The sequence below is a fragment of the Agelaius tricolor genome, unplaced genomic scaffold (genome assembly GCF_023055355.1).
Source record: "Agelaius tricolor isolate 1412-34295 unplaced genomic scaffold, bAgeTri1.0.p SCAF_12, whole genome shotgun sequence".
NCBI classification, from domain to species: Eukaryota; Metazoa; Chordata; class Aves; order Passeriformes; family Icteridae; genus Agelaius; species Agelaius tricolor.
In genome coordinates this window covers 13,974,322-13,987,713 of record NW_027269272.1, presented here as the reverse complement: position 1 = coordinate 13,987,713, position 13,392 = coordinate 13,974,322, and the positions used below count along the sequence as shown (strand labels likewise).

Genomic DNA, 13,392 nt, shown 5'->3' with positions numbered 1-13,392 from the left:
TGAAGAATCCTAGTGATGGCTAACATTAAAATCCATGTTCCTTTCATTGTAAGGAAACCTAAAAAATCTGGAGCAAAAATGGTTACATTTTATTCTTGTTTGTTCCTTTCATACACACATTTATCTCATTTTCTGTGCTGCTTCTGATTTAATATATTCCTGCTTATAATGGCTGTGAATGATTGCCAGTGGGCTTATGAAAAATTTAATGCAATTACTATGCGTTTTCAACTAATAAGCAAATCCTTCTTTTTATAATCATGATATCTTTTAAAAGAAATCTTTTGGCTAATCTTTTATGCAAAATCAGTATAATATTACTTTTATTTTCTCTTTTTTTTGGCAATGGAACTGACTCTGACCATTATACATGCAGTATATAAAGTTTCACATTAGGTCAGGAAGACTTACTGTAAGAAAGTTAAAATAATTGTTATGGAATATTTTCACAACTATAATGAAGAACTTGATTATGTTTTATGAAGCACAATAAATCAGCTAGTCCTTTAATTTTAACTGTACAGATTCCCCATTCTCACCACCTCAGCTACACTGAACCATTTTAGCTTTATCACATTTGTCTCCTTTTACCAAACTGACAGACTTGCCCAAATGAAACAATTATAGATGTGAGTTCTTTTATTTTTTGAATTGAACACATTATAGTATTTTTCAGTATACACAGCAAGGATCTCCTTTGGACATATTTATTTGTTGTCCTTATTCTCTAGATTACATTACCCTTCCTGGTTGTGAGAAATCATTTGCAGTGACTTCTGTTAGAGAAGGTCAGGAGGACCATAACATAAAATTCTGCCTGTGCCAAGTATGGTTCCTGCAGGCATATGATTGGCTTGAAACTTCATCTTTTGTCTATGTGTCAGGCTGATAATTTACCAATTTTTACAGTGGAACAACAGTTTTAGTCGAACACAGATGCAAGGCAATTAAAGGTTTTATGGATTTCCTCCTTAGCACAGTATTGTTGTTTCCAGAGCTCAATGGCACTGATTGTGCTCCCATGGTACCATGTGCCTCTTTAACACCTTCTAATTTTAAGTAATTTTTTTAAAACATTGGTAATGAAAATATCACTGGAAGTTTAAGTATCTGCTATTGTCAAGCACATCTGGCCAGAAGGATTGTTAGTCCTGTAGCAGGATGCAGCTTTTGTGTTGCACTGTGGAAAGGAGCACAACTGTAGCCCTTCTCTTTAGGAAGGCCAAGTGCTAGTTTTCAGTTGTACAAAAAATGTGGCCCATCATTTGAAAAAACTCTGTCCTGTTTGACCCCTACTTGTTACTGTCATTCATTCCATACCTGATGCTGGTAGAAAGGATAAAATGCCTTCTGCAGCTCTATTGCCTGTAACAGAGGAATGTGAGCTCACATTGGCTGAGGAAAGACAAACAATTATTTGAAAGCTAACGTGCTCCAAATTTTAGAACCACTTGTTAACAGAGTCTTGAATGCATGATTATTTGATTTTACCATACCTTTTAAAAGATGTTTCCGTGGCGCTTTTCTTACTTCTTGCTGCACATGGGCTCTGCTTGGCTTAGAAATAAATAGTCCCCTACGGCACAGGGTCTCAAGACCAAGTTGGGTGTTTTCCTGTTTTACCATCCTTTCTACTGTAGTTTTTTTCTGCTAACCAAATGACAAAAATACAACAAATTTTATGTCTTTCCAAAACTGGTCAGATGAGTCACTCATGCCTAAAGATGGAAGGGAATTTCTGCTGATTTTAAGTTATCTGTATTAGCTCTAGTTCTGGGCATAATTGCAATTAAAACATTACTGATTTATTTATACTTTAAGTTTTTTTATTGATTTGGAACATGAAATTAAAGGTGCTGTAGTCACATGATGTCTTCAGCTGAAGATATGGCAGTTATTAGTAAAATCTGTGCTAATTACATATAGACATACATATATAGGAATGAAAATGCATTGATGCTCTCCATCACTTGAGCAAACAGCACAATAATAGTTTATATTTATATGGATGTAAATGTCTATGTAAGTAACTCTAGAAATGCTTGTAGCAGTTGAGATGCAGAAATTCTTCAGCAACACAAGCAGTTAATGTCAAAAGTTGCTGAACATGATCCTTGATATACAGGGTTTTTCATGTGGTAATTATAAGTACACTCTTGAAAAACATAATTGCCTCAATAAACCAAAGAAATTAGCTGGTGTCTTTTCAAGTTAATATTCGTATTAGGATGCAAAATTACATAGAACAGAGTAAGTCCTTTCAGTGAATTTGCAATGAATTGCAATAGTAAAACACTGATACAAGTTTTGGACTTTTTTTAGTTGGATGGTAACACTGCCCAATACTTTTGATGTTCTGTTATAATATCAGTCATTTGCAAAAGCCTCAGCTTGGTTTTTTGGTTGGTTTTTTTTTAATACTGTAACCCATAAATGAGATAATATCAGTGATTTAATTGACTTTGAGTCATTATGGTTTGGCCATCTTACAGTAGCCTAGTTTTTCACTTTTTTTAACACTCAGAGCACGCCTATTTGTGAAATACAGGTCAGGCTCTATAGCATGAACCAGTTTTCTCACTACTAAGCATGTGAAACATGGAGGATCCAAGCAAAGCCATGATCCCAGTGTCTGTTTCTAATGAGCTGGGAAGATGAGTGTTAAGCTGAGATGTGCACTGCATAATGTGGTTGTAGGAGTCAGCTTCCGCAAAGCTGCTGCTCTGGGCCTTTGTTCACACAGACATTAGACATCCTTTGTTTTGCCCCTCCTTCTCTTCTTCAGCAGTCATTCAATGACAAGCGTAAAAAGAACCTCTTTTCCCGAAAATTTCCCTTCTACAAGAACAAGGACCAGAGTGAGCAGGAAACCAGTGATATTGACCGTAAGTATGTGGCATTCCATGGAGAGCGAAGCACAGTAGAAGGGCCTGCTAGACTGCACTAGGGTGTTACCATGGAGACAGTTTCATGAGCTGCAACAGGCTGAGGAGCTCCTGGTGCCACTGGCAAACCAGGCTACAAAACCAGGGCAAACCTTTGTTTGCTGTCAAAATCAAACTTAACACAAGAGTATCCCAGTTTGGAATAAACTGGGCAATACTGTTGGCTAACTGGAGGAGATAGCTGCCTTCCAGTGCTGTCAGTGATGCTGCCCTGTTTGTGACTTGGAGGAGAAAGCACAGTATCATGAAAGTATAACGGAGCTTACCAGCTTCTCAAATCAGTCCCTTTAGACTGGTTTATCAAAGTCATTCATTCTAATTTGATTTTCCTAATGAAGAGAGGTTACTCTGATTTTCATTGTTCTTGCCAGCAGTTAAAAAAAGTGTATTCTCAAAACAGAGTTGCATAAATTTGCTAATTCAGAGCTAATTCAAAACAAACTGTGTTCTCTGCCATTTGCATTACTGATTGCACTTCATGTGCCAGTCAAGTCAAATTCTATGGACTCATTTTTCCCTGTGATGCTCTAGGAACTGTCTCCTGTCGTAGCGCCAATTTTATATATTACTGACAATTATTTTCTTTGTGATTGTCTTTTTATTGCTTGCCCTCTGGGGACTACTCTGCAGGAGGTCCCTGACGACATGGGATCAAAAGGCCTGAGTAAGTGATCAAAATACTCCCAAGTTATTTTAACCTCCATCTGAAAAATTACTACTTTTTTTTTTGGACAGATCTCTTTGAGATTGGTGCTCCACTGGCAAAAGGAGGTTAACTAAAACTGGTTCATAAGCTTTTCCTAGTTTGTAATCTTTTGGAGTTTTTGCTTTCAGGAACATGTAAAGTTTATGTGACTGTCACATTAGATGTTTTTTTTTTGTTTTCAGAAGCTTACCAGTGCTTTCTTGTTTGTCCTTAACAGTACTGTGTTTTTAATTTGGTGATTATTTTTTTAATGTTACTTATATTGTGTCCTTGTATTTTTATTTATTTAAAATAACCTTATGGCTCTTTACAGTAATAGTACCACCATTGCCGTGCTACTTTAACTGGTAACAGTTTTCACTCCTCTCTCTAGGCTACTGATGTTTACAGCTACTTAAAGCAAACACAACTTTTCCTTAACAAATGCTAGGAGAGTTTTTCTATTTTGAACACTTATGATGCTTTTAGACCAGGTGAAGGGCTGATAGGGGTGACCTTGTATTTCTATTTGAATCCAGTCAGATTCAAGTATTGCTGCCTACTCTTGGCAGAAATGTTTGTGTGTACATGCCCCACCGCTAAATGTATTAAAATGACAAATAAAAAAAGCCAAGACCTTGCTTTTATCACAGATATTAAATACATACACTGTTAGACACTTATGCAATAGGGAAAGGAGTCTCTGCCCTAAGGGGATGTGGCTAAGGGGCATTAGGGGTAGCATTTCTTCACAAGGCATAACTGTAAGGTGGTAAAGTGTTTGTGAAATTACTTGTAAGGGCCAGTGCACTTCTGTACCTGTCCTCAATCATGAAGTAGAAATTCTAGTAGCTGTAACATTCATTTCTCAATTCTGAAATGGCTACTTTCAAAGGAATTCCTGGTCTAGACTGGAAAACTTTAGCAACATTTATGGCCTTATACTTTGGAACATAAAATCATAAGCAGCCTTTATGGCCTTATGATCATACCTAGTTTGAACTATGTAATATGGTACAGAAATGTCTCTAGATGATTCTGTTCTATAAACAGAACATGTTTCTTGTCTGTTTTCAGCACGGACTTCTAAAAACTGCCTTATCACACCTAATACAAATTGTGTTACATGCTGCACTATATTTCCTCTAATATAATCCAGCATTTTCTCTACAAGAGACTAAATGTAATCAATAAATTGCTTGCATAAAAGTTGAAATGCATAATCCCAAGGTTTTTACACAACAAAATTCATCCTGAAGTGAAAACTTAAAAATTGCAGGGTTACATGTGAATTATGAATTAGTGTACTTCTTGTAATCTTATTTTATGTGCTATTTAATGTTTTTCTTTTTATTAACATCAATTCCTTTCATATGAAATTAAGCTTGATCCTGAGAGCTATGAGAAGTACGTTAAAACTTTTAAATGCAGTATGTATTGATTTCAGTACTTTGATATCAGTATTGTCTTTCATCTGGATTATTTTTTGTCGATTTTCTTTGTTTGACTCATGCCATTGGTGTATGTTCCTTATTTTTTCCCATTGTGTTGCAATTTCAGAGCATGTAACCTCTAATGCCAGCGATAGTGAAAGTAGTTACCGTAAGTGTTTTTAAGTTCTTTGTTTCTTCGGAGCCTTTGTTTTGCAGCTCTTTCTTTGGTTTTGTTTGTCTGTCTTTTCTGGGTATTTACATGTTAAATAGAACTTCCCAGTCAGCTTCAGGTGAAATCTGTATTTGTGTATTTGGTGGAGTACTGCAAATTGTTCCATGTCTTTGTTTTTAAAAAACTCCCTAGAATTGCTGCAAACCTCCATTATGGATATTTTTTATTGTTGTCGGTGATTTTCTTAGTTCAATTTAATTTGAATCCACTAATTTTTTTTAAATTACACAAGCTGTTAAATTTAAAGGTAAATTTAACGCTGACAAATATAATTTTATGTAGCTGAGCCTTAATATTGGAACTGTAGCCGAACTGTGTAATCCATTAAATAATGCCATAAGTATCTAAAGTTTTTCACAACTGATACTCAGATTTAATATGTATATACTTCAATGAAAGTACAGATAAGCAAACATGTATTTACCCTTGCTTTCAGCTCATTTATTTTGTCAAGTGTGGGTGCTTAGTATGAACTGTCTTCAAAGCATACGACACACATTCAGTGCTGGAGTCAGTTTTGATAAATCAGCATGCTAGTTCTCTCTTCCTGGAGACATAGTGTCTTCTAAATACTACACTCAGTTTGCTTTTACTGCTAGCATAAGCTCCAGTAGTGGTTGCTGTTACCCCAGCTGCAGTGGCACTCCATGCTCATGGTGGGTAATAGGCTGCATGGTGCTGCTCTGCTGTGCTTCGCCATGTCTGGAACCACAGCCAGGACTGGAATCCCACTATTCATTTCCAGAACAGCTCCCCAGCAAGGCTGCAGTCTAGAGCTGCAAGCCATGGTAGAGCAGAGCAGGACAATAGCAAAGTGGAGGATTTGAAGAGAAACATGAAACGAAGGAGCAGTGAAAGTCATGCAATGGTTCAGTGCTCAGCTCCTGGCTGCCTGCTGTGTAATGGGCACTGCAGAAATATCTAATTTATGTCAGGATGATAAGGAAGGTGGTTCATTAACAGATATATTTGTTTGGCTGTCGATCTTTTCAGAGGTAATGAGCCACATATTTTCTTCCAGATGATGACAATGAAGGAGAGAATGTGTATACATGTATGCAAAAGGCTGGTGTTGTTGCAGACTGTAATTGAAAAGAAACTAATTGAGGGAGGCATCTGTGTTCCCTGAGAATAACACAGAATTGAGCACATATGGAAGTTGCCTTTGATAAACAGAATTTTTTATAGTTTTTAATGGCACACCATTAAAACTATCTAACCGTGTCTGTTTCTTCATAAATTTGCTGCTTTCCTCTCTTCCCTCACTTCCAAGGTTTTTCTGAGAGCTAGCTATTTACATTTAAAGCTGGTTATTGGTACTACTATTTTTTACTTTATTGTTACTTGAGAAGCCATGATTTTATTATGGATGTCATGGATTTGTTTGTCTCAATGTGTAATTACGAGCACTTTTTATTAAAATATTCTTTTAATCTCTTCTTACTGCTGTCTAATATGAAAGTTATCTTGATTACAGATGAGTACGGTTGTTCAAAAGGTTCATTCTATTAATACTAATTTTTCCAAATAATTGAAAAGCAGTGACAATATATACTTTTTGCCCTCAATCAGGGGATGCTTTTTACTTGTTCTTATCTCTTTAGTAGTTTGCATAACTATTCTTTGACCTTTTAGCAATGTGACTTCTCCAAAGAAGTATCTAATTCTAGTGAGCTGGATCTTTTATAGATGAGTTGATAGTTGGTGATTCCCTGTTCCTCTCCCTAGCCTAAAAAGGGTTCTGAAAGTATATACTGTCCTAAAATCCATTTGCATGAGTAACTTTTTGAGATATTAAAATGTACAGGTTGCATGATTTTGTGTCTGTCTTAAGGTATTCCTCACTTGCAACAATTTAGGAAATTAAAGTCTTCTTTCATGTATTGCTGTAGGACAGTTTGAATGCAAATTTATTGCAAAATAAGAAAAATATTTCTGTTAATGAAATGGTAATATTTAGATTTTAAATATCTTTTTGCATTTGCTTTGAAATAGAGAATAGATATATAGAAGCTCTAGATGCATTTATAAAAGCCTTCATCTGCCTTCTGTTTCTACATAAACTGTGGTGTAGCCTTGGTATGTTCCTTTGCCTGTTTTAAGTATGGCTTATGAGCATCAAAGGATGTTCCAAAATTAGACAAGTGAAATATTGGAGGACTGTATTTTCTTCAGTTCAAAGCAATGTCATGTAATTCGAGCTTGTGTCTTCAGAATTATAAATTCTCTGCTGTCACAGTTAATTTTTAGTTATTTCGTTAAAATTAATTTTACTCAGAGATATAATGTTAGACTAGAATCAGTCTTTTAGAGAGATGGCAACTGAGGTATATTTCAAATGCTTTCACTAACATTTACAATGCCTACAGCTGTCAAAACTCAAGATTCTGTTATTTTAGTTTCATTCACTGCTAATGTGCTTCCTGGAGCTGAGAACAATCCAAAGCATTACTTGCTTTCAACTTTGTCTTTAAAAATTAATTTATAAAATAGTAGTTGTTTAGTATACACATTCATAGCTTTCTTGGTAGAATTATAGTGGCTGAAGATGTTTATGGATATGCCAATTCACAATAAAGTTAATGGAGGATCTGTTCACCTTGCCATACATGCTTGCCAGCCACGTATAAATATGGAAAAATGTTCTTGTAAATGCTGCCCTCAGAGTGTGGAGAGCATTCCCACTGCAGGAGGCTTTGCTCTAGCAGTGAATGACAGCATGCATGCATTGCATCCAGGACTCGTGGGGAGCAGCACCTCAGCAATGCTTGGAAATTCTCCTTGTGCTCGATGCCAGCTTGACATGCCAGCTACACCAGGAACTCCTTTCTACTCTCTGTGTCTTATGCTTTAAAGCTCAGTGTTTGGCTTAGCTTTGTGAGGTCTAGAATTCATGGCTCTCAAAAGGTGTCCCTCATCAGCATCATTGTAATGCATATTGCTGGGCAGTGTCTGTATCATCATAGTCCATGGAATGACTCCTTTGAAATATGTTCCTTTAGGAAAAAAATACATTGATGTGTCTTTGCCTTTACATTTTAGGTGGCCAGGAGGAATATGTGTTGTCATATGAACCGGTCAATCAACAAGAAGGTTTGTAGCTCTCACTCAGTATGAAATAATCTGAATTGTTAGAATGCTTTGCATGCCCTTATGTACTAAGTACCAGGATAAACTTCTTCACCCTTTTAAAGTGTAAACTTATGGTTATTCAAATTAATAAATTATAAAGGCGTAAATTATTAAATAAAATCTCTGAATTATTTAGTGCAGAATCCAAAGGTGTGCTACTTCAATAATTCTTGTGTGGTTTATATTGTGGAAGGAAAGTACAGTATGCTTAACAGCTTTGTCAGTGAGAACCTCATAAATGATAGTTTCCTTCTGTTTCATATTGCTTTAGCATTTCTGGCACAGCAAAAAGCATGTGAATAGCTCATTTGTCTATTTACCAACTTCAATTGAAATGTCTCTAATCAGTCTCCCATTTCTGTATGGCTTTCTTATATGGCTAATTTGGTTAATAATTGCCAAGGGATTTTTTTCAGAAAAAAGTAAAATTTAATAAAATGGAAATCACTAGGAGAAAATATTTTCTCACACTTGCATTTAAAAGAATTGCCTTTTACTAATTTCCAGTGGAACGGTTTCCCCTCATCAGAGGGGCTCACAAAGGGAGAAACAGCAGAGATGTTTGTTATTTAATTAATAAGTTAATAGATACTGGATTCAAGACATTCCCCTTGCAAATATAGTAATGCAATAGAAAGGAAATAGCTCTGAGTCAAATGAAAATATATTTAATAGGCCAGATTTTAATTAATTGGTACTTACTTGTGCAGACAGATTGAACCTAAAATTAAAATTTGTACTGCTGAAATTACATGATGGTGGCAAGATACTTAGGCATTATTGTCTTAAAGGTTCTTACAGTGTGATTAGACATAACCTGCTTAAACTTACTTTTCAACCAAAATCCCTTTATTATAAATAATTAAACTACTTCCAAAAGGTACTACACTAAATTTTATAAGGGTGTTAATAGTTACAGAAACTATTTATATTTGAGTCATTTTGTATGTGAGTGCTTAATTGTGGCCTTAGAGGAAAAGAAGCTTTTCTCAACAAAGACACAGAATTTTATGAACGGTGCTGCTGCTTAGGTGCCTCTTTGAATTGAAAAGATTTTCAAACCTCTCCTCTTTCATTTTTCCATTAGAATTTAGGATGTTACTTTGTGAGAAGGTTTTTTTTTTTCCTAAGGCTTCATAATTTAAGACTCATTTTCAATCACTGAGAATGATAATTTGAGAGTGAAAGTCTAACATCTTACTATGACTATGACTGATGTTCTTCACTGTGTTTCTATTCTCTTTAGAAGTACATATTCTTCAAAGTATTAAAATCATTGCTATGTGAGAGAGCTTAATTTGATGAACTCTTAAAATTTAACAGTCATGTGAAATACAACTGACATTATTCCTTTATATTTATTAGTCAGTTACACTCGACCTGTGATTGTTTTGGGACCCATGAAAGACAGAATAAATGATGACCTGATCTCAGAATTTCCAGACAAATTTGGCTCATGTGTTCCACGTAAGTCTCAGCAAATACTAAAGCAATTTTAGATTATATTTTTCTCCTAATTTTTTATAGAAATCCTCTGTATGTTGGGTTAAAAAAAAGTTAATATATTGTTTAAACTTTATAGGCCTATCTTAATATCAATCTCTTTGTAACAATTTTGCAGTACAAGTGGGAGGCTTTTTGGATATTGTAAGAAAAAAAGTCACTGTTTTTTGTTTTGCTTTAAAACTACTGGTTTATATTTAAAGATACTACTAGACCAAAACGAGATTATGAGGTGGATGGACGTGATTACCATTTTGTCACTTCTCGAGAGCAAATGGAGAAGGATATTCAGGATCACAAATTCATTGAAGCTGGCCAGTACAATAATCACCTCTATGGAACAAGTGTCCAATCAGTGCGGGAAGTAGCAGAAAAGGTAAATCAGTGCCACTTACTTTCATTTGCTGAGCTGATTATGTGCCTGTGCTGACAGGGAGAAAGAGAAGAATGGCAAGAAGCCATTAGGAGCATTCTGACTTTTAAAGGAATTTGTATAAGGCTAGAAATAAAGTGTATTGTCACAGATGCATTTAGGGAAATAATGAAGCTTTGGAATAATGAAAGCGTCATGGTTAAATTGTGGGAAAAAAGCAACCATAATGTTGTAAACCCCTTATTTAGAGAGAATACAGAAGAATTAACTGCAATTATAGGCTAATTAGCCTAGCTCACATATACAGATCATTAACTAATGAAGAGTAGTGCTGGTGCAGTTAATTAATATGAGGATCCTCTTGACATAGACCTGTGCAAAAGAAAACTTACAAAAATGTTATTCTTTGGGCTCCTCATGGTTTTAGCTAACAAAGAGAAGAGAGTAAATGTAAAGAATTCAATTTTATAAGTATTTTTTCTATAACTACCCATTATATTTTGAATATTAACCTTGCTGTTTCTATCCCAAAGTGATTTGAATTAACTATTTATTGCAAATTCTAATTATTTCTAAAGTCTCACTGAAGTTGACTTGATCTGTCTGAAAAAAAAAAGTGGGAGAAGGGAAGTGTATTTCTGAGAATAAGGTGCTTGTCTTAAAGAAAATCATGTGGTGAAATTTTTTTTGCAAATGTTCCATGTTGAGTTGATGAGTGTTGTTCTGCTGGTGACAAATCCAGTACATCTACAGAAGCCAATGTTCTCTGATCTATATGAAAGAAGGGCCAGCTATTTTCTAGGTGGGAACTCCCAAGTGGGGGCACTGTCAGTCTGGACATGCAGAGGGTAAGTGTGGGTAGTAACCCACGTGCCACAGGGCTGCACTTCAGTCCTCTGGAAAACTCTGTAGCCCATTTTGACCAAATGGATGAGTATTGCTATTTCTGGCAACTGAATTTACTGGAAGCAAAACCAGGGCAAACACAGTGAGATTCTGTGGGGCAAATGATGTTTTCTTCTCCTGTCTTTGTCACCATAAGAAATGGAACCTGGGCCCATGGGACAGAGTGAGAAAAGGAAAGAAAATAATATTAATTACAGAATTGTTGAAGTAAATGAACAGCATTTTGTATTGGAGGCTGAACAAAGCTGTGAAACAATCATTTGTGGTTAAATGATGAAATTATTGAATAGCTTAAACATTATAAATCTGTTGGCATTTGCTTTACAAATACAATCCTTCAGTTCCATCCTGGACCTGAAATTGACTCTCTTCTTTTGTCCATCTGTGGGGATTAGTAAGGTACAAAATTGCTATGAATCTTTCATGAATGGACACAAAGAACAAAGTATTAGCAGATGTCTCCATGCAGTCAAATCTCTTGCATAGGCACCATGGGACTTTGGGTAGATGCAGCAATTTCTTAGTTGCAGCTGACACTGTTTTTCTGGGAAACAATGGCCTATCCTTCAGAACTGTACTTCAAAATCATGACAGGGCTGCAAACTGGTTGATCTGAAATTGTTCCCATCCTTGTATTCTTTTCCATCTTGCTGAAAAGATGAGTCTTTTCAGTGGGTTTTATTGCTGGGATACAAAAGATCATTTCCAAATTTTCTGCAATCAGTTTAGGAGAAGACAGAACAGAAGTGACTGCAATTACCTCAAAAGAACCAGAAACAGTATTCCTAAAATAGCCTTCAGTTGTGTTCATTTGCCCATGCTTCCAGCTGATCCCTGTCTCTCTCATTTCCTTACCCACAATGGACACAGCTAAAGATGCTTTCTGATGTTTCTTTTTGTTCAGCTACAGAAGGCACTGGCTGCTGTGCAGTGCTTCTCAATCAGATGCAGTGCAACTAAGGAACTAAAATATATAAAATATTATTCTAGAGCAAAGAGCAAAGTGGCTTCCCTGCACAAAAACATGTTTGTAGCACGATGTACTTGTGTTTCTTTTCCTTGTCTTTCACATCTTCACTTGAAAAGACTTTTCATATCTTCTTTCCTTTGGAATCATCAGCAGCTTGCAAATATGTGTCTCGAGGCCACAGTTAATGCATATTCATTGCTGATTTGGAATAAACTGTCTTGGTTATATCCCATATATCCCAGCACAGGTACTGTGCTGGCTCTCTAGCCCTCCACCCTTTGGCTCCTGGCTTAAACTGTTGGGCCAAACACAGCAAATAGTGTTTTAGTTGGTCCTTTTTTCTTTTTCAAATAATGCTCTTAATTCTCAGCTCTTGGAGCATGTGCCACATTTAAAGACGTGGACAGATCAGCGCCTGTAAAATGCTCTGCTAGGACATACAGACACCTCTTTTAAATGTTACCAGTTGGCATCCAGACCCATGGACTGCATCTGGGAAACAGCTACCATCAGCTGAAAGCAAACAGACATACATATTGTTCATGTGGGAAGAACACTTCTCTTTAAAAATTCCTGAAGTAAAATTCTGATTTTGTTAGGAAAGAGACCAAATGTAAATGATCCTAGTGATTTCTTCTGCCAGGAAGCAGAAGCATGTCAGTAATTTCAGACATTCTTCCAGGAATCATCTCCCAGGAGTTCAGGAATGGTGTTGTATGATATGAGTAACCCTTGGTTATATGGTACTTGTGGGTTTGTATCCTGGCTCACAGATTTCTGTAATGCACATTGGTGTCCTGATAAAAAGCTTTTCTTAATGTAGTCACCCAGGAGTGGTTTTCTGTTCCTCTTCCCCTGTAGCTTTCTAAAATGACAGTCTGCAAAATTAATCCTATGCTACTCAGAAAGGAAAGAAATAAAAATGTGTGAGGTGGAAATGAGCATATCTTAGATGAAAGGAGCTGAGAACAGGAGGAGCCTTTGAGATGAAGCTGGAAAATTCTTTTTAGAGGGAGAATAGAGAGTGGGAGGAAAGCAGCTTTACCACGCTGTCTTCCAGCTGCCCAAGGAATAGTCAAGTTATATTTGTTTCTCAAGAGATGAATGATAAATCAACACAAATAAATTGCTTTCACCATCTCCAATGTGGTATTTTTACTGGCTGGTACCTGGGAGAGGAAAGGGCTTTTCTGCAGTTCCATCTGAATATGGT

General features: G+C 36.1%; 1 protein-coding gene across 22 annotated transcripts in view; it reads left to right on the top strand.

The window, feature by feature from the left end:
• Positions 1-13,392, top strand: part of DLG1 (discs large MAGUK scaffold protein 1) — a 141,455-nt gene that overhangs the window by 123,873 nt on the left and 4,190 nt on the right. For 6 of the 22 annotated variants that reach the window (XM_071437692.1, XM_071437687.1, XM_071437704.1 and 3 more), the window contains 6 exons: positions 2,786-2,885; positions 5,191-5,232; positions 6,758-6,793; positions 8,338-8,388; positions 9,793-9,894; positions 10,134-10,306. In XM_071437692.1, the coding sequence (XP_071293793.1) occupies positions 2,786-2,885; positions 5,191-5,232; positions 6,758-6,793; positions 8,338-8,388; positions 9,793-9,894; positions 10,134-10,306 (504 nt within the window). Of the gene's footprint in view, positions 1-2,785; positions 2,886-3,575; positions 3,610-5,190; positions 5,233-6,757; positions 6,794-8,337; positions 8,389-9,792; positions 9,895-10,133; positions 10,307-13,392 lie in introns of all 22 variants that reach the window. The other 16 variants (XM_071437691.1, XM_071437699.1, XM_071437709.1 and 13 more) reach the window with 7 other exon arrangements.